Below are 14279 nucleotides of genomic sequence, written 5' to 3' on the forward strand. Positions count from 1 at the left end.
GGAAAAGTTTGTTTTCCTCAAAAACTGCCGCTTTCATGAAACTCATTCAATTGTCCTGCAACTGACTATTATAGTGACTATACTGACCTTTCCAGTATAGATGTGTAGTATTTACACGAACAATTATTTTTCGACCTTTTTACTGCTAGTTATGGTATATTTTACTCCTCAGTTAAATGAATGCCGTTAAATGTGTGTGATGTCATTTGAAATAGCACGAGCGCTCTCTCGCTCTCTCTCTCTCTCGCGTGCACGTTCTATCTCACGTGCGAGATGGGTAGGCCTATATGTCGCACGCTCTCTCTCGTAAATGAAACATTTACACCAGTGCATATACCAGAGGAAAAAATATATATTCAAGTAAAATTATAATCAATTAATTCAAGAAAGAAAATGCATTGTTTATTATGGCTTCTTGTTTGTTAATAGAAGCAAGGTCTCATCAAAGTCAGTGTTCTCTTAAAGGTGCTGTATTTAAGTTTTTGACTCTACTAAAGCATAAAAATACCATAATATGTTTGCAGATATTTAAGAAACATGCTAAGTTAACATACTTGTTTATCTGAAAAACAATGCTACAGTCAGTTATTCTTTTTTGAATATCCTTAGAATTGTATTTCGGCACTCCGGGTTGCCAGTTGGCGGGGAACACTGCATTTTTCATTTCATTCATCGTCAAGTGCGCTCGTTCCTGTTGGTGTCGTCAATCTGGCAACCTGCGTGTGCGTGAAGTCTGAGGAGGAGGGGCCGGGTGAAAAAAACCCTCTCCGATATTTTGAATTTGGACTGCAATACCTAGTTCAACCACTCGGTGTCAATCCTACATACAGCACTTTTAAGTTTCATATTAATTATTTTTTTACATGTTATTGTATATATTCTCTTCTCTCTTTTTTCAGTGTTGATTGTAATCTGATTTTGTAAGTGATCAATCTAGCAGTCATTCTAGATCTATGATCAAGCATCCCACACCTGAGATATGCAATATCTCTCTGATGTTTCCTCTTTTCCTCCCTTTTTCTTTTGTCAGCAGGAGCCAACTACACCCCAGAGACTATTTTAAGCGTCACCTAGAATTACGGCACCTTTGGCTTTGTAAGTTTTTATTTTTTACATGATCACTCATATGTTGGGCTGGGGATTGATAGAGATTACATAATTCCATTTGATTCACAAGCTCTTAATTCATTTCTGATCTTGATTCAATTCAGTTTGATTCACAATTATTCTTATTCTCTTATTCTGATTCCAGTTTCCATACGATTTAATTGTATTATTAAAATATTTCAGAGAATTTGATGACAGCCATTAATGTACCTTGATTTAGTATTCATTTTGGTTATAATCCTGTATCTTCAAGAGTACTTCTAGATCGACTCAAAAGCCTGTTTTGCTCTAATATTTTCAAACAATACAAATGTTACAGTAGCTGATACACACTGATATTCCTTGGATCAAGAGCTGTCACAACTAAAAAGATACTTTAAAACACTTCCAAAAAAAGTTCAAACTTTAAGTTTAAAGGACCATAAAGTTACTCTTTAATGTGATTGTACATTCAGGCAATTAATGGAGTTGCCATTTACAGTCATTTACTGTATATGTGAATTTGCGGTACTTTACTGTTTGCTCAAAAGCAGTAGTGCTACTGTAAATTGTTCTGCAGATGAAAAACATGAATCTGCATTCTCAGTATAATGTCTGGGTAAGCACAAGTGTGGTGAAATAAATGCATTTTTTAAAATTATTAAAAAATAAAATATATTTATAGCTGTCAGTGGTTAAGGAGGCCATACAGCCAAGACCAACTAGGATGCTTGTTGCCATATTTCTTTTTGTTGCAATATTGTCATGATCTCTGCTTTGATTTGGTGTTATGAATTCAGTTCTCAATTTTGTGTGTGTGTAATGTTCCAGAATAAAGCACAATACATAAGTAATGGATGTATTTAATAGTGACAGTGAATAAAACATATACTGTTGTACATGGAATCAGGTCACTTATTTGGAATTTATTAAATTCAATGGGATTCATGTAAAATATTCAAAGGTTTTATCAAATAAATTACTGTAATATTATACTGTAAAACTAAGTTACAGTAAGGATATAAGGATATAGTACTGTAAAATTAAGTTGCGGTAAGGCCATCATACTGTAAAATTAAATTGCGGTAAGGGCATTATACTGTAAAATGAAATTGCGGTAAGGCCAACATACTGTAAAATGAAATTGCGGTAAGGGCATTATACTGTAAAATGAATTTGCGATAAGCTACTGTTAAGGGGTAGTTACAGTAACTTACTGGCAATAGTGCTGCCAGTAAGTTACCACAAAAATACAATAAAAAGTCTAACGGTGTACATAATGAACATTAAAAAGAAGGCAAGGGATAAAAAGTTGGGATAAGTGATTTACACAACCATTCAAAAGTGTGGGGTTGAGAAGATTTAAATTATTTTTTAAGTCTCTTATGTTCACCAAGACTGCTTTTATATTTAATCAAAATATAGTAAAATAGTAATATAATGAAACATTATTACAATTTACAATAGCTGTTTTCTATTTTAATATATTTTAAAATGTCATTAATTCCTTTGATGGCAAAGCTTACCTTTCTTGAAAAATAAATATTCTGTAGCATTATGCATCCTTGCAGAATACAATAATTTTTTCTTTCTTTCAAAAATAATAATAATTATTACTTGGAATAAAAATTCTGTAAGTTTTCCTATTGACATTTTACATCCTTAAGAAAACGTTCTAAATAAAATCTCTGTCTGATGACATTAAAAGCAGTGCAGTACAATGAAATTCAAAGATTTTATATTAACTTACCCCTAAATGTCACCAAACAACAACAACATCACACTGGTCGCTTTTTTTATTTTTTCCTATCTAAATAGGTTGCGCTTGGCCCAAACAAGCTGAAAAGTGGATAAGACATTATGCAGAAGAGTCGAAACTTTGTTTGTTGGGATTAAAGATAAAAGCCAAACTAACTATGGCATCATTTACAACAGGATAATCTGTTGTTTAGGTATCAGTGGCAAGTAGTCAAAGGGAGGGCAGAGGGAAAAGAAAGAAAAGCAGATGTGTCTTATGTCGGGAAGAGAGCTGTGCTGTGCTCTGAGATCAAGGCAAGCATATTCTGTTTACTGCCTCCAAACTGGAGAGACACCATTATCAAACTATGCTGGAGAAGAGGTACATGGCAGGGAAAACAGGAAGAGAGAAAATGCACTGAAGTGTAAACAAGCACATTCACACCTTCTCTCACACTCTCTTCATTTTCGCACGCTTTCATTTGCAAGCAGATATCAGATGCAAAGAAATACTCTTCCCAACAAAAATCAACAAAGTGGTCACGAAAGATAAATGTACAAAAAAGACACAGAGAATATCACAGCATATCGGTAAAACACAAACCAGCAGCTGTATGGAGTCTTTTTTCTCTGCAGTTTCAAGTGGTGGATGTTGACAGGATTGTAGGTAAAAGCGTGGTTCCTTCAGCTGACATTGTTTCATGGCAGCCTTTCTACTGACCTAATATTGTTTACTTGTGTTCCTCATCACCTGGCTGAGTTCTGCCTGACCACAGAAAAGGAGCTGAAGCTTTGAAAGGAGCTCATTTTCCCTCTGACCTGTAATAAACTAAGTATAGCCGTCAAGAACACTGAGGCAGAACCAGTTGTCAAACTGAGCTTCTTGTTTATTGTCACAATAATTGCAGTCAACATGGACTCTACGCCTCCCTGGAATAATTATATGCTGGTTAAAAACACACAAATTATGACATATATAAACTTAAAATACATAAAAAATAGGAATGCACATGAGTTTGTTATACTACGCTTTTGTAAATACAGTAAAACAGGAAATAATATTGTGAAATATTATTATAATTTAAGGGTGCTCCAAATCAAAAATAGGGGGGGGGATCAAAAATATACAAGTATCTCACCTAATTATTTGATCATGCAGTGCATTTTTGTTTTTACGATGGGGCAATAGCTGCACAGTAGCTTACACACAGCACAAGCCTGATTTTGTGAGCTGTATGTGTGGCGGCCTTATGTGTGTGCGCTTTGAGTGTGCATGAGCGCGCCGTCTCTAGGAGAGTGCAAGTGCTTAATGGTTTAAACACTGGCAAGACTTAAAAAGAAAAGCAAATTATAAGCTTTAGTGACGATGCGACACTGCCTCGATTGTGCAAGTGACAATTCCTGTGTCAACTGTGCAGCTCGCTTATAGTGCAGATGCGATGTGGTGATTGGAAGCCATTCGCACATTTTGAGAAGGAAAGAGAGAGAGCGTGCGGTGATTCACTCACACTGTTTGTGAAATTATGTCTCACAGAAAGTTTTCAAATGACTTTGTAAGTTATTTAATAAAGAAATATGAATTGTACCTCACCTTCAGCATTATAATGATTTTACCTGCGCCGGACAGAGATTGAGACGATAGAGCTGCATGTCATGCCAAACCTCTCACGGCAGGCATGTTGTCAGTCTGAGATCGGTCAATGAGTTCGGCCTTCATAGAGACCACTGATCAAACTACCCAAAGCGATCAATCGGAGCACCCCTACTACAATTTAATATAACTGTCTATTTAACTGTATTTTAAAATGTAATTTATTCCTGTGATTACAAAGCTGATTTTTCAGCAGTCATTACTCCAGACTTTAATGTCACATGATCCTTCAGAAATCCTAATATGCTGATTTGGTGCTCAAGAAACATTTCTAATTATTATCAATGTTAAAAACAGTTGAAATGCTTAATATTTTTGTGGAAACAGTGATACATTTTTGTCAGGTTTCTTTGATGAAGAGAAAGTTGAAAACAGAAATTATTTGTAACATTATAAACATCTATCACTTTTGATGAATTTAATGTTGAATAAAAGTACTAATTTCTTTAAAAAATAAAAAATAAACAAAATAAATAAATAAATAAAAACGTACAGAACCAAAACTTAAAACTGTAGTGTATATAGGTTTCTTAAAGATATTAATATAAAAAAATATATATATATATATTAATATTTTTAAAGTTAATTGATCTTACCTAGTAAAACAATATCATATTTGTATGCCCTGTTTTGTTGTCGTTTTGTAGCCAAACCATTATTCTGGCCAAGAACCACCAATCTGGACAGGAAGAAACTGTGACTGACTTACATGTAAATAGACCAACCACAGAGATTAAACATGGTTGCCAAGTAGCTGTTCTGTTGGTTGCTAGTAGCAAGTAACAGCTAAAGTGTATCATGAGGCAAAACACATCACATCACAGAATATTTGGATAACGTTGAACTTTAGTATCGCTAAGAGTCTCTGTTGTTCATGTTGCCTCCAATGGCAGCTAAAAGTCAATGACTTCCAATTGCTTTGTCACTGCAAATCACCCTTTACAGGGTCAATTTTCCTGGAGTGACCTGAGGTTAAGTGCCTCGCTCAAGGGCACAACAGCCAAAGCTCATGTCTCGTCCTATGAGGGACTCAAATGTATGAGATTTCTGATACCATCCCAAATCTTTCACCACTACGCTAGACAACTGCCACAGTGAGAAAACAAATGTAATATTACTCACGCAGCCAAATTTCTCACATCTTAGTTTGGCTAATCAAAACATCTGCAAAAAAAATTGTGGCGCACATAAGCTTCTGGACTATGATCAAAACCTGAACTCCAGAGTCCTACTTACAGTAATTGATCTGGACTATTGATCAAAGTCCTCTCAGCCAACGACCTGTTCTGTGCATTTGGAAAGGACAAAAATGTCTTTCATCGACATATATACGGGGTGTTTATTCAATAGATACACATACATTAACAGCAGCTCAGAAAGATCAGAGATGCTGCACTTGTGCTAGTGCACATCTGGATGTGAGAATGTGTATGTGCTTGTAATTTGCTGTTAAGGACTGGTGTGGGCAAAGGACTATCATTATGTTCCCTGCAAGAGGTCATTACTGTGGAGACCTTTTCATACTGATTACACGTGTCTCACCTGGGCTCTCTGTTCCCCTTGGCAAGCGTTGAGAGGCACGGTGACACAAATATAAAGTCCATTTAGTGCTCTCAATCAAAAGATTAGTCTGCACTCAACATTCGCCAAGGGAAATGCTGAAAATTTGAGAAAATTAAGGTGTTTCCGAACACAAACAAGCCGGATTATGAGCCAAATAAGCACTGGGAGAGAAAACATGCATGCCCGGCATTTTTTGTCAGCTTTCCAATTTGTCCTTCTGATAATAATAATTTTACCAGTGACAGATCACTTGACGCAATGGAAAAATCAGTCACACAGATAATGAATAATTCAAAAGTAGGTAATTGAAAATTATACAGAGCAAACTTCACTTCACATGTGATTACTATAAATGGAGCCCAATCCGTGTGGCATTTTCCCCGTCCTGTTTATCAGAGGGCTGGTTGTGATGCTGATGTGCATGTGTGATGGGTGCCCTGGGGGCTCCTCACCTGTTCCAGTCTCCAGTGGAACTCTGCTGGCCTGAAGGAGTCCAGCTGAATAAAGTCTCGCCTCAGAAGAAACACCAGACGGCAGTTATGGACATACAAAGAGTAATGATGCCTGTTCATCTCTGCAAAAAGAAAACACAGAAAAGCCTTAATGTAAACGCGTCAAAAAATACTGCAAGACAGGGCAAATAAGTGATATGTTGTTGTTTTTTTTAGAACTGTAAAATAACTTTTCTACAAATCACTCACAATGGTTGGCAAAGCAAGAACGTCATGTTGATTAAAGATTTACTGTACATTTATAGATTTCCATGCCTTGCTCTGAGAGTTTGTCTGAACTGCATAGTCATGTTAGAAAAACTCCAGACTGTTATACAAGTCTGAGTCATAAAAAATTACACTACAAACAAGGAGGTAAGACTTGACACAGAGAGAAATGAACGGATACCGTGGTTCTGCAGAAAGTCTAAAGGAAATCATTCCAGTCAGGGATGGACTGACTGACAGCTTAAAATGTGCACTTTTTACTCATTGAAAGAATTAATGAATTGACAAATCATATGCAAGTCTAACATCATTACTAAAAAATAATTCAAATAAATGCTGTTATTTTGAACTTTCTGTTCATCAGATAATCCTAAAAAAGTATCATGGTTTCAACTGTTCAGCACAACATTGATAATAATAAGATTATTTTCTTTTTAGTGTAAGTAATGGCAGCTGAAAACTAATTATATATTATATTATGTAACATGTATATTATGTTTCTATTTTTTGGGGTTACCACTGCCATCATCTAATGCTTACTTTACGTTGATATTTAAAAGCACTAATAACTTAATAACACTGTTTAAAGTTAACCTTTAGCAAATCTCAAAATCAATATCCATTTTTCATATTGTACAGTACATTATAATGTTGCAATACCTAAATTCACTTCTACCATTCCAAGCAATTTTTGTTTATTTATTCATTTAAATAGCTATCTGCTTAATGGTATCAGGAAAAATGTCATATTTTGTCAGGCTGCTTGTATTACCTGTTTTTTACTTTTCAGCTTCATTCAAAACTAAATGTCATCTTGTAACAATGCTAGGTCCTAACAGGATGCGCATGAGAGAGCTGCCATTCAATCTGAGACTCATGTTAAAGTGGTTTCTTCTGTGTTACTGACACGTTTCACTCTCCCTCACTCTAAGTAAGACTGGACTGCTTTCACGCTTTCTCAGAAAGCTCTCATTGATCAAGGTGGCTGCCAAGTCTCCTCCACATGGTGCCCCTCTCCACTCAACTCAACGCTGCCTCTGCGCCCCTGCCCGATGTCTCTCGTGCGACTGCTTTTAGTGCACGTTGAATTGATTAAGTCTCACACCCACTCAACATGACTCCTGGGATCAATGAACTCGAAAGAGCCCTGCCAAGCAGTCGGCCCCCATCAGAGTCACTCGGTCTCAGAGAACTGGCCGCTGACAGTCACGCTGCATTTCTTCCTGACAAAAGTTTCCCTTTAACCTCCAGGGAATTGTGTTCTGAACCACTCTTTAATCCAGATCTAATCCATAGTCTTAATCTCTCTCCCTAATGCTGCTGGGCATCGTCTGGTACTGATAAAACTTCTCTTTAATTCTACCAAACTGTGTTTTGATCACCAGGTGAGGAAACTGTAGACGTATTCTAAAATATCTTAGCACTATTTGCAAAAAACAAAAACGAAGCATATACTGTATATAGAGAGAGACCCTGCCCCTCTTAAAGGTTTAAGACATGCCTACTGAGTCACCATAGCTCACCAGTTTTATCAGAATTACACAGCAATGTCTCCTTCTCGGCTCTCAGTCCAGGACTTGGCCCGTGCTTCATCCATGTTGCTATGGTAAACTGATCTGTCAGGTTCTGTGGCACGACCCACTCTGGGATATTGGCTGCCTGTCGTCCATCAAATCTGAAGATGAGGTCGCTGTCTCGGCCATTGTCTGTCAGCAAGGAAGCCGTCCAATTGGTGGAAGCGCTAGGCGCCGGGAGAAGGTCTGTGCTGCCCGAGGCTGCTCCTGCCGAGATAAAAGCACAGAGGTTAGTTCAGGTTACTGCAAGAGGCAGCGATGAAAAATTACAAGCTGTCTGTCATAAAGAGTTAAAATCATGTTAGTTTCCCTGGCATTCAAATATACTGTGCATACAGCACACTTCAAATCAAATTAGAGATGAAAAGCAAGTAACATTTGGTTCCAAGACCCACATTCAAACCTGACTGAAATGTCTTTGCTGAAAGCAAACGTCTCATTATAAAACTCATTGCTGTTGGATGTGGCCTAGCAACACTCTGGCACGGTAAGCTAGGGTGATCGTGCAATTTAAAAGAGTTTAAGTATGGCTTCCTCATCAGTTAGGAAGCATATATTATGAATATGTGAACTATTCCTTTAAAAAGGAAATATAAGAAACTTTGAGATATAACTAATTGTGTTCACACTCGCTTTGAGGACAAGTCTAGCATGGATGCCCTAAATATGCAAGAGCAGTGCCACCTATCAATCTTTGATTAGCTTCCTGTCGTCCTCCCTCCCTCCCACGCTCCCATGCCTCTCTATGCATGTTTTATTTGGGAGTACTGGAGGAAATTGAATCTTTTTTCCTCACTCAGGGGTGACAGGACGGCCAGCACAGAGGGACAGAATGAGCGATGAGCAGCGGCGATGTCAGAGCAACGTGTTCTCATTCCACAGCTCCACATCACTCACTTCGCAACAGGCCCAAAGAGAGACAGAAGCGAGAGAGAATATGGCAGTGGCACTGCTTTTAAGCTATGCAATATTTATTTCTGCCAATCGATATTGGACAATAAATTCACCACCAGACTCCAAGTGAGTGTCTGAGCTCTTCCATTTCCAGAAATACCGTAAAGGTACATGTCAATGAGATTACATTACACAAGTAATTTCTAGCGCTACATGCACCTCAGTGGTGGCTCTTGTCATCAAATATCCAGTCCAGACTAAACTGTCAGCATTTCAAGGTTGCACACTTTGTTACACTGGGACTTTGAGATTTCCATAAAACATACACTTATCTAAATTATTCGGGTGTGCTTTTGAAAAAATATTTGGTTAGCAACTTTGATGTCTGTTTCAGAAACACTTCAAAATTTCAAACAATAAACACTTATTTCTGTTAACTGTACAAAGTGTTTGGGAAAAAGTGACTGACATCAACAGGGGAAACGATGATTACTGAGAGAGAGCCAAGACGGTAAAAAGATCAACACACTTAATGCTTCACAAATCAGTCAGTGCTTTAATCACTCCACAATCATGTGCCAGAGTGGCTCTGACTTCATAATGCATCATTTTCAAAGAGTCTTTCATCAGATTAAAATGACTGATTTATTGAGATACATGACAATTTTTATGACCCATTTAAAAGTGTGTTGATCATGCAATATTTGGAATAATCTTGAGATATGGTTAGGTGAATTGAGGGGTGAACTGATTTTAAAATGCTTTCCCATACTCATAAGCCAGTGATTATTTTCTGATAAATGATAAATAAGAGTCAATGATAAATGGTGGATATTAAAATTCTAAACAATTTTGTCAAAATATATTTAAAATAAACATTAAAGGGGTCATATGTTGTTGCTAAAAAGAACATTATTTTGTGTATTTGGTGTAATAAAATGTATTTGCGGTTTAAGGTTCAAAAAACACATTTTCCACATACTGTACATTATAGTTTCTCCTCTATGCCCCGCTTTTCTGAAACGCTTCGATTTTTACAAAGCTCATGGGTCTGAAAAGCGAGGTGTGCTCTGATTGGCCAGCTATCCAGTGCGTTGTGATCGGCCGAATACCTCCAAGTGTGTGACGGAAATGTTACGCCGCCTTGCCATATTGTGATGCCTTGTCCTGGCCAGAGCGACGAGACAAAAACATTAAAACCCATTATAAACCCATTTGTTGCATCCAGTTGGGACATAATTATGGATGACTTATACTGTCTTTTTACGCATTGCATTGCATCACGCCACGTAAACATAAAACCATGTCTGCATTTGTGATCTGAGAAATGACAAACTACAAACGCTACTCTACACTGCTCAAAACTCGCATTTGAATCGTCAGTGGCAAATTCTTTAAATATAAAAAAAACGTAAATGTTACTTACAGTCTGTGAGTCAGAACAGCCGGCATTGTAGTCTACTCTACCAGGATCAGGAAACAGTCCTCCATAAAATGTGCTGCACACATCGGAATATTTGGGTTGAACTGTTCTGGAACAGCGTTGTAAATACAACTTAACCACTGATTTCTAGTCGTGTCCTCTTTTGGAGGGCCAAACAAAGTAGTTTCGCTTTCACAAGCGTCACACACGGCAGCTTTGAGTGAGCGGAGGCTGGAGGCCTAGAGTGAGGGGAGGCCGGCTTGAGTGAGCGGCGGCAGGTGGGCTTGCGGTAACCACATGTGACGACCCCGGGCTGGACCCCGGGCCCGTCCACGGTGAAAGCCGATCCGGCGATCGACAGCGCAGAGATGATGTATTTCCTCAGCGACCAGCACAGATCAGCTCCAGGCATGACGAAGCAGATATCGTCCTCTTTTGGAAGAAAATAGGGAAAATGTGCATGCACAATTAAATATCCATTATCCACTGTTACATGCCCAATTTTGAATCGTAAATTACACATTCTATTATATTGTGCATCCATATTGCCTAGCAAATTGTTTTGCATATTCCTGTAGTATGTGAACATTTGTGAATTAAACTCATTAAGTTCTGGATTGACTGATAAAAGATTTTTGCTGAAGTTGTCTTTACCGCAGAGCTTTTGCAGAGACTTCTCAGAATAGGTCTCTCTGTCACAGCCCTTCCCAATATGGCTGGTCTGTAGTTCCACCATGGCTCGCACTGAAGATAAAGGGCCATCACAGGTCTCCAGGTGCATCTTGGAAAATAGCTGCTTGCTGCCTGTTCCAGGTTCATAATCCACACGCTTGTTCCAACCTGGGAGAAAAACACACGTTAGAAACCGGAGTCATAGAGTTACAGATCTAAAATCTGTAATCTATAAATATACATGTACATATACAAAAATATATATAAATAAATTTAAATATAAATATAGTATACAAATGCTAACAAAAGGGCTTTCTCAGGTACTACAGACCTCCTTGATTCAAACAGCTCACAATTAGGCTAATTAATCACATAATATGGTTTATTTATGTATTTGTAACTATATTATTTGGTTAATTGTTTATTGCTTAATAATAATAATGATAATACTAATTACTATTGTTATTATTATCACAAAAAAATATTTAAAATACTCTGTATTTATTGAACTTGTTCTCCGTTATAATACTTCTGTTCCCACCTTTATTATTAATTACACAACTTCTTTCCATCATCGCTTTGACACACAGTCTATTTGCCTTCATATCAGAGTTCTGCTGTCGCTACAGCATCTGTTGTCGCCACATAGCAGATTTACATCTGAGCTGTATCCTTTTTATCTTTTAGTACAAACGTGAAGAGGTATCTTCACCAATCATGCTGAACGCTATGGTTAAAAGCAAACAGCAAGGTCAAAGGAAAAAAGACACATGTTATCCTATTGGTCAAGGCTGGCACATCACTATGTGCTTTAGTATGTGTTCATGCATGTTACATTATACATTACTTGTGTGCTTTATAAAACATGAAGCTTAGAGTAAGAATAACCCTAAAGATAAAACATCTCACTCTTCCTTGCTGGCCTTTATGGACTCTTTCTGTATAATTCAGAGAACCGAGTTCTTTGTATTCACCTCAGCTGAAAGATACTCCCTCAGCCCGTTTCCCTAACTGAATATCTTATTACATTATTCATTGGCACTACTGTGGATAAAATGGGGCGACAGTACAGTACCACAGGCCTCCATCTCTACCTCTTTTTGAGGGAAAGGTCTTAAAAAAAGTTCCTCATTAATACCTAAGTTAGCCATTCTGCCCCAGATAAACTGAGCAGATCTTGGATGGCTCAGCAAGATGGGCCGCTGGACAGAGAGATGGAGAGATCAGTGTTGACAGATAGGATTTGACCAGAGACAAAGAGAGGCTGCCCAATTACACGCTTATGCAAGCGGGAAGCGTCCTCTGCCTTCACCTCTGTGGTGCCTGTCATGATCGTCACTCAGTCCTCACGTCCATCTCACTTCTTATGAATCACACTGACAACACAGGCCATGCAATCTCTCAGCCAATGACTGCTTATTCTCTGGGCGTGGGAGCCTGCCAGCAACTGTCAACACATCTTAAGGCCCTATCATGCTTTAGGTGATAACTGCGCCTCAGAAACAGCAGTAACCCTGGGACAAACTAGGAGTGCTTGAGGAGAGAGAAAAAGAATTGGCATATATATATATATATACAGTGGGTACGGAAAGTATTCAGACCCCCTTAAATTTTTCACTCTTTGTTATATTGCAGCCATTTGCTAAAATCATTTAGTTTAGACAAGCTTTGTCAATATTCTAAATGCAAATAATCGTGTCAATAAATCTTTGCTGACTCTGAAAAGAAGTAAGAAAGAGAGACAGAACAGGAGTGATTTAAAAGTTCTTGTGAACACAAACTTTGATACATTGTGCATGAGGAAACCAAATTACCCTGAATCAAACAGACATGCATCGGTGAACTGTATCACTGCCAAAACCCCTACATGAAAACTGTATTGCAAAAGAGCTGAGGATTTACAAGATTTGTGGCTAATGCGCTCAAGTCTGACATTTTAGCTTGCTTAGACTGGAAGCTGCCCTTTCATAGAATAAGTCTCTTTTTGGCATAGAGCTGTGTACCTCTCAACAGGTAATAACTCATCTAAATCCATGTCACCTCACACCAAATTGTCTTAAGAAACAGGTGAAATAGAGTCCCTCTAATTGGTTCAATCGGGATACTGTTCTCAGAACAGGTTCACACTCTCTGTGCTGTCACTTTGACAAGTGTGCAGGAAGGAAGACAAAATACAGCGACAAGATGTGTGGCAACACCTGGGATTAAAGTTAAATTGGCAAAATTGCCTCCAATTAAAAACTGAGAATTTTGTAATGGAGACAATCTGTCTCTTAAAGGGAGAGTTCACTAAAAAAATAATTTCGGAGATCATTTACTCACCCTCAAACCACTATTGAATAAAATCGTTCACCCCAAAACGAAAATTTTCTGAAAAACGACTCACCCTCAGGCCATCCGAGATGTAGACGAGCTTCTTTTTTCATCAGAAGAGATGTGGAAAAATTTAGCATTACATCACTTGCTCACCAGTGGATCCTTTGCAGTGAATGGGTGCCGTCAAAATGAGAGTCCAAACAGCTGATAAAAACATCACAATAATACAAAAGTAATCCAACCAACTCCAGTCCATCAATTAACATCTTGTGAAGGAAAAAGCTGCATGTTTGTAATCAACAAATCCATCAAGTCCTCTATCCATAATAATATTTCTAGTAATCTCTAGTAATCTCGTCTGAATCAGGACAGAAAAATTCACAAATCATGTACCGTTTACAAGTGAAAACAGTCCAAAACAGTTCTGAAAAAATATGTCTGTGGATTTTAATGTGAGAGGACAACATGGGATCGTTATTATGGAAGCATTATTATGGATTATAGCGCCAGAAGCAACGGTTTAAAGCTAAAATGTCTTAATGACGGATTTGTTTCTTACAAACATGAAGCTTTTCACTTCACAATACATTGATTGATGGACTGGAGTTGTGTGGATTGCTTATGGATTACTGTGATCTTTGAAC

The 14279-nt window shown here is 37.8% G+C and overlaps 1 protein-coding gene across 1 annotated transcript in view; it reads right to left on the minus strand.

Moving 5' to 3' along the window:
- Positions 1 to 14279, minus strand: part of LOC107561803 (calsyntenin-2-like) — a 73381-nt gene that overhangs the window by 40423 nt on the left and 18679 nt on the right. Inside the window, exons 5-7 of the mRNA XM_016246298.1 lie at positions 11302 to 11487; positions 8280 to 8537; positions 6490 to 6611 (exon numbers count right to left, since the gene is read on the minus strand). Of these exons, the coding sequence (XP_016101784.1) occupies positions 6490 to 6611; positions 8280 to 8537; positions 11302 to 11487 (566 nt within the window). The remainder of the gene's footprint in view (positions 1 to 6489; positions 6612 to 8279; positions 8538 to 11301; positions 11488 to 14279) is intronic.

This window comes from Sinocyclocheilus grahami, unplaced genomic scaffold, assembly GCF_001515645.1.
Source record: "Sinocyclocheilus grahami isolate Dianchi unplaced genomic scaffold, SAMN03320097.WGS_v1.1 scaffold793.1, whole genome shotgun sequence".
NCBI classification, from domain to species: Eukaryota; Metazoa; Chordata; class Actinopteri; order Cypriniformes; family Cyprinidae; genus Sinocyclocheilus; species Sinocyclocheilus grahami.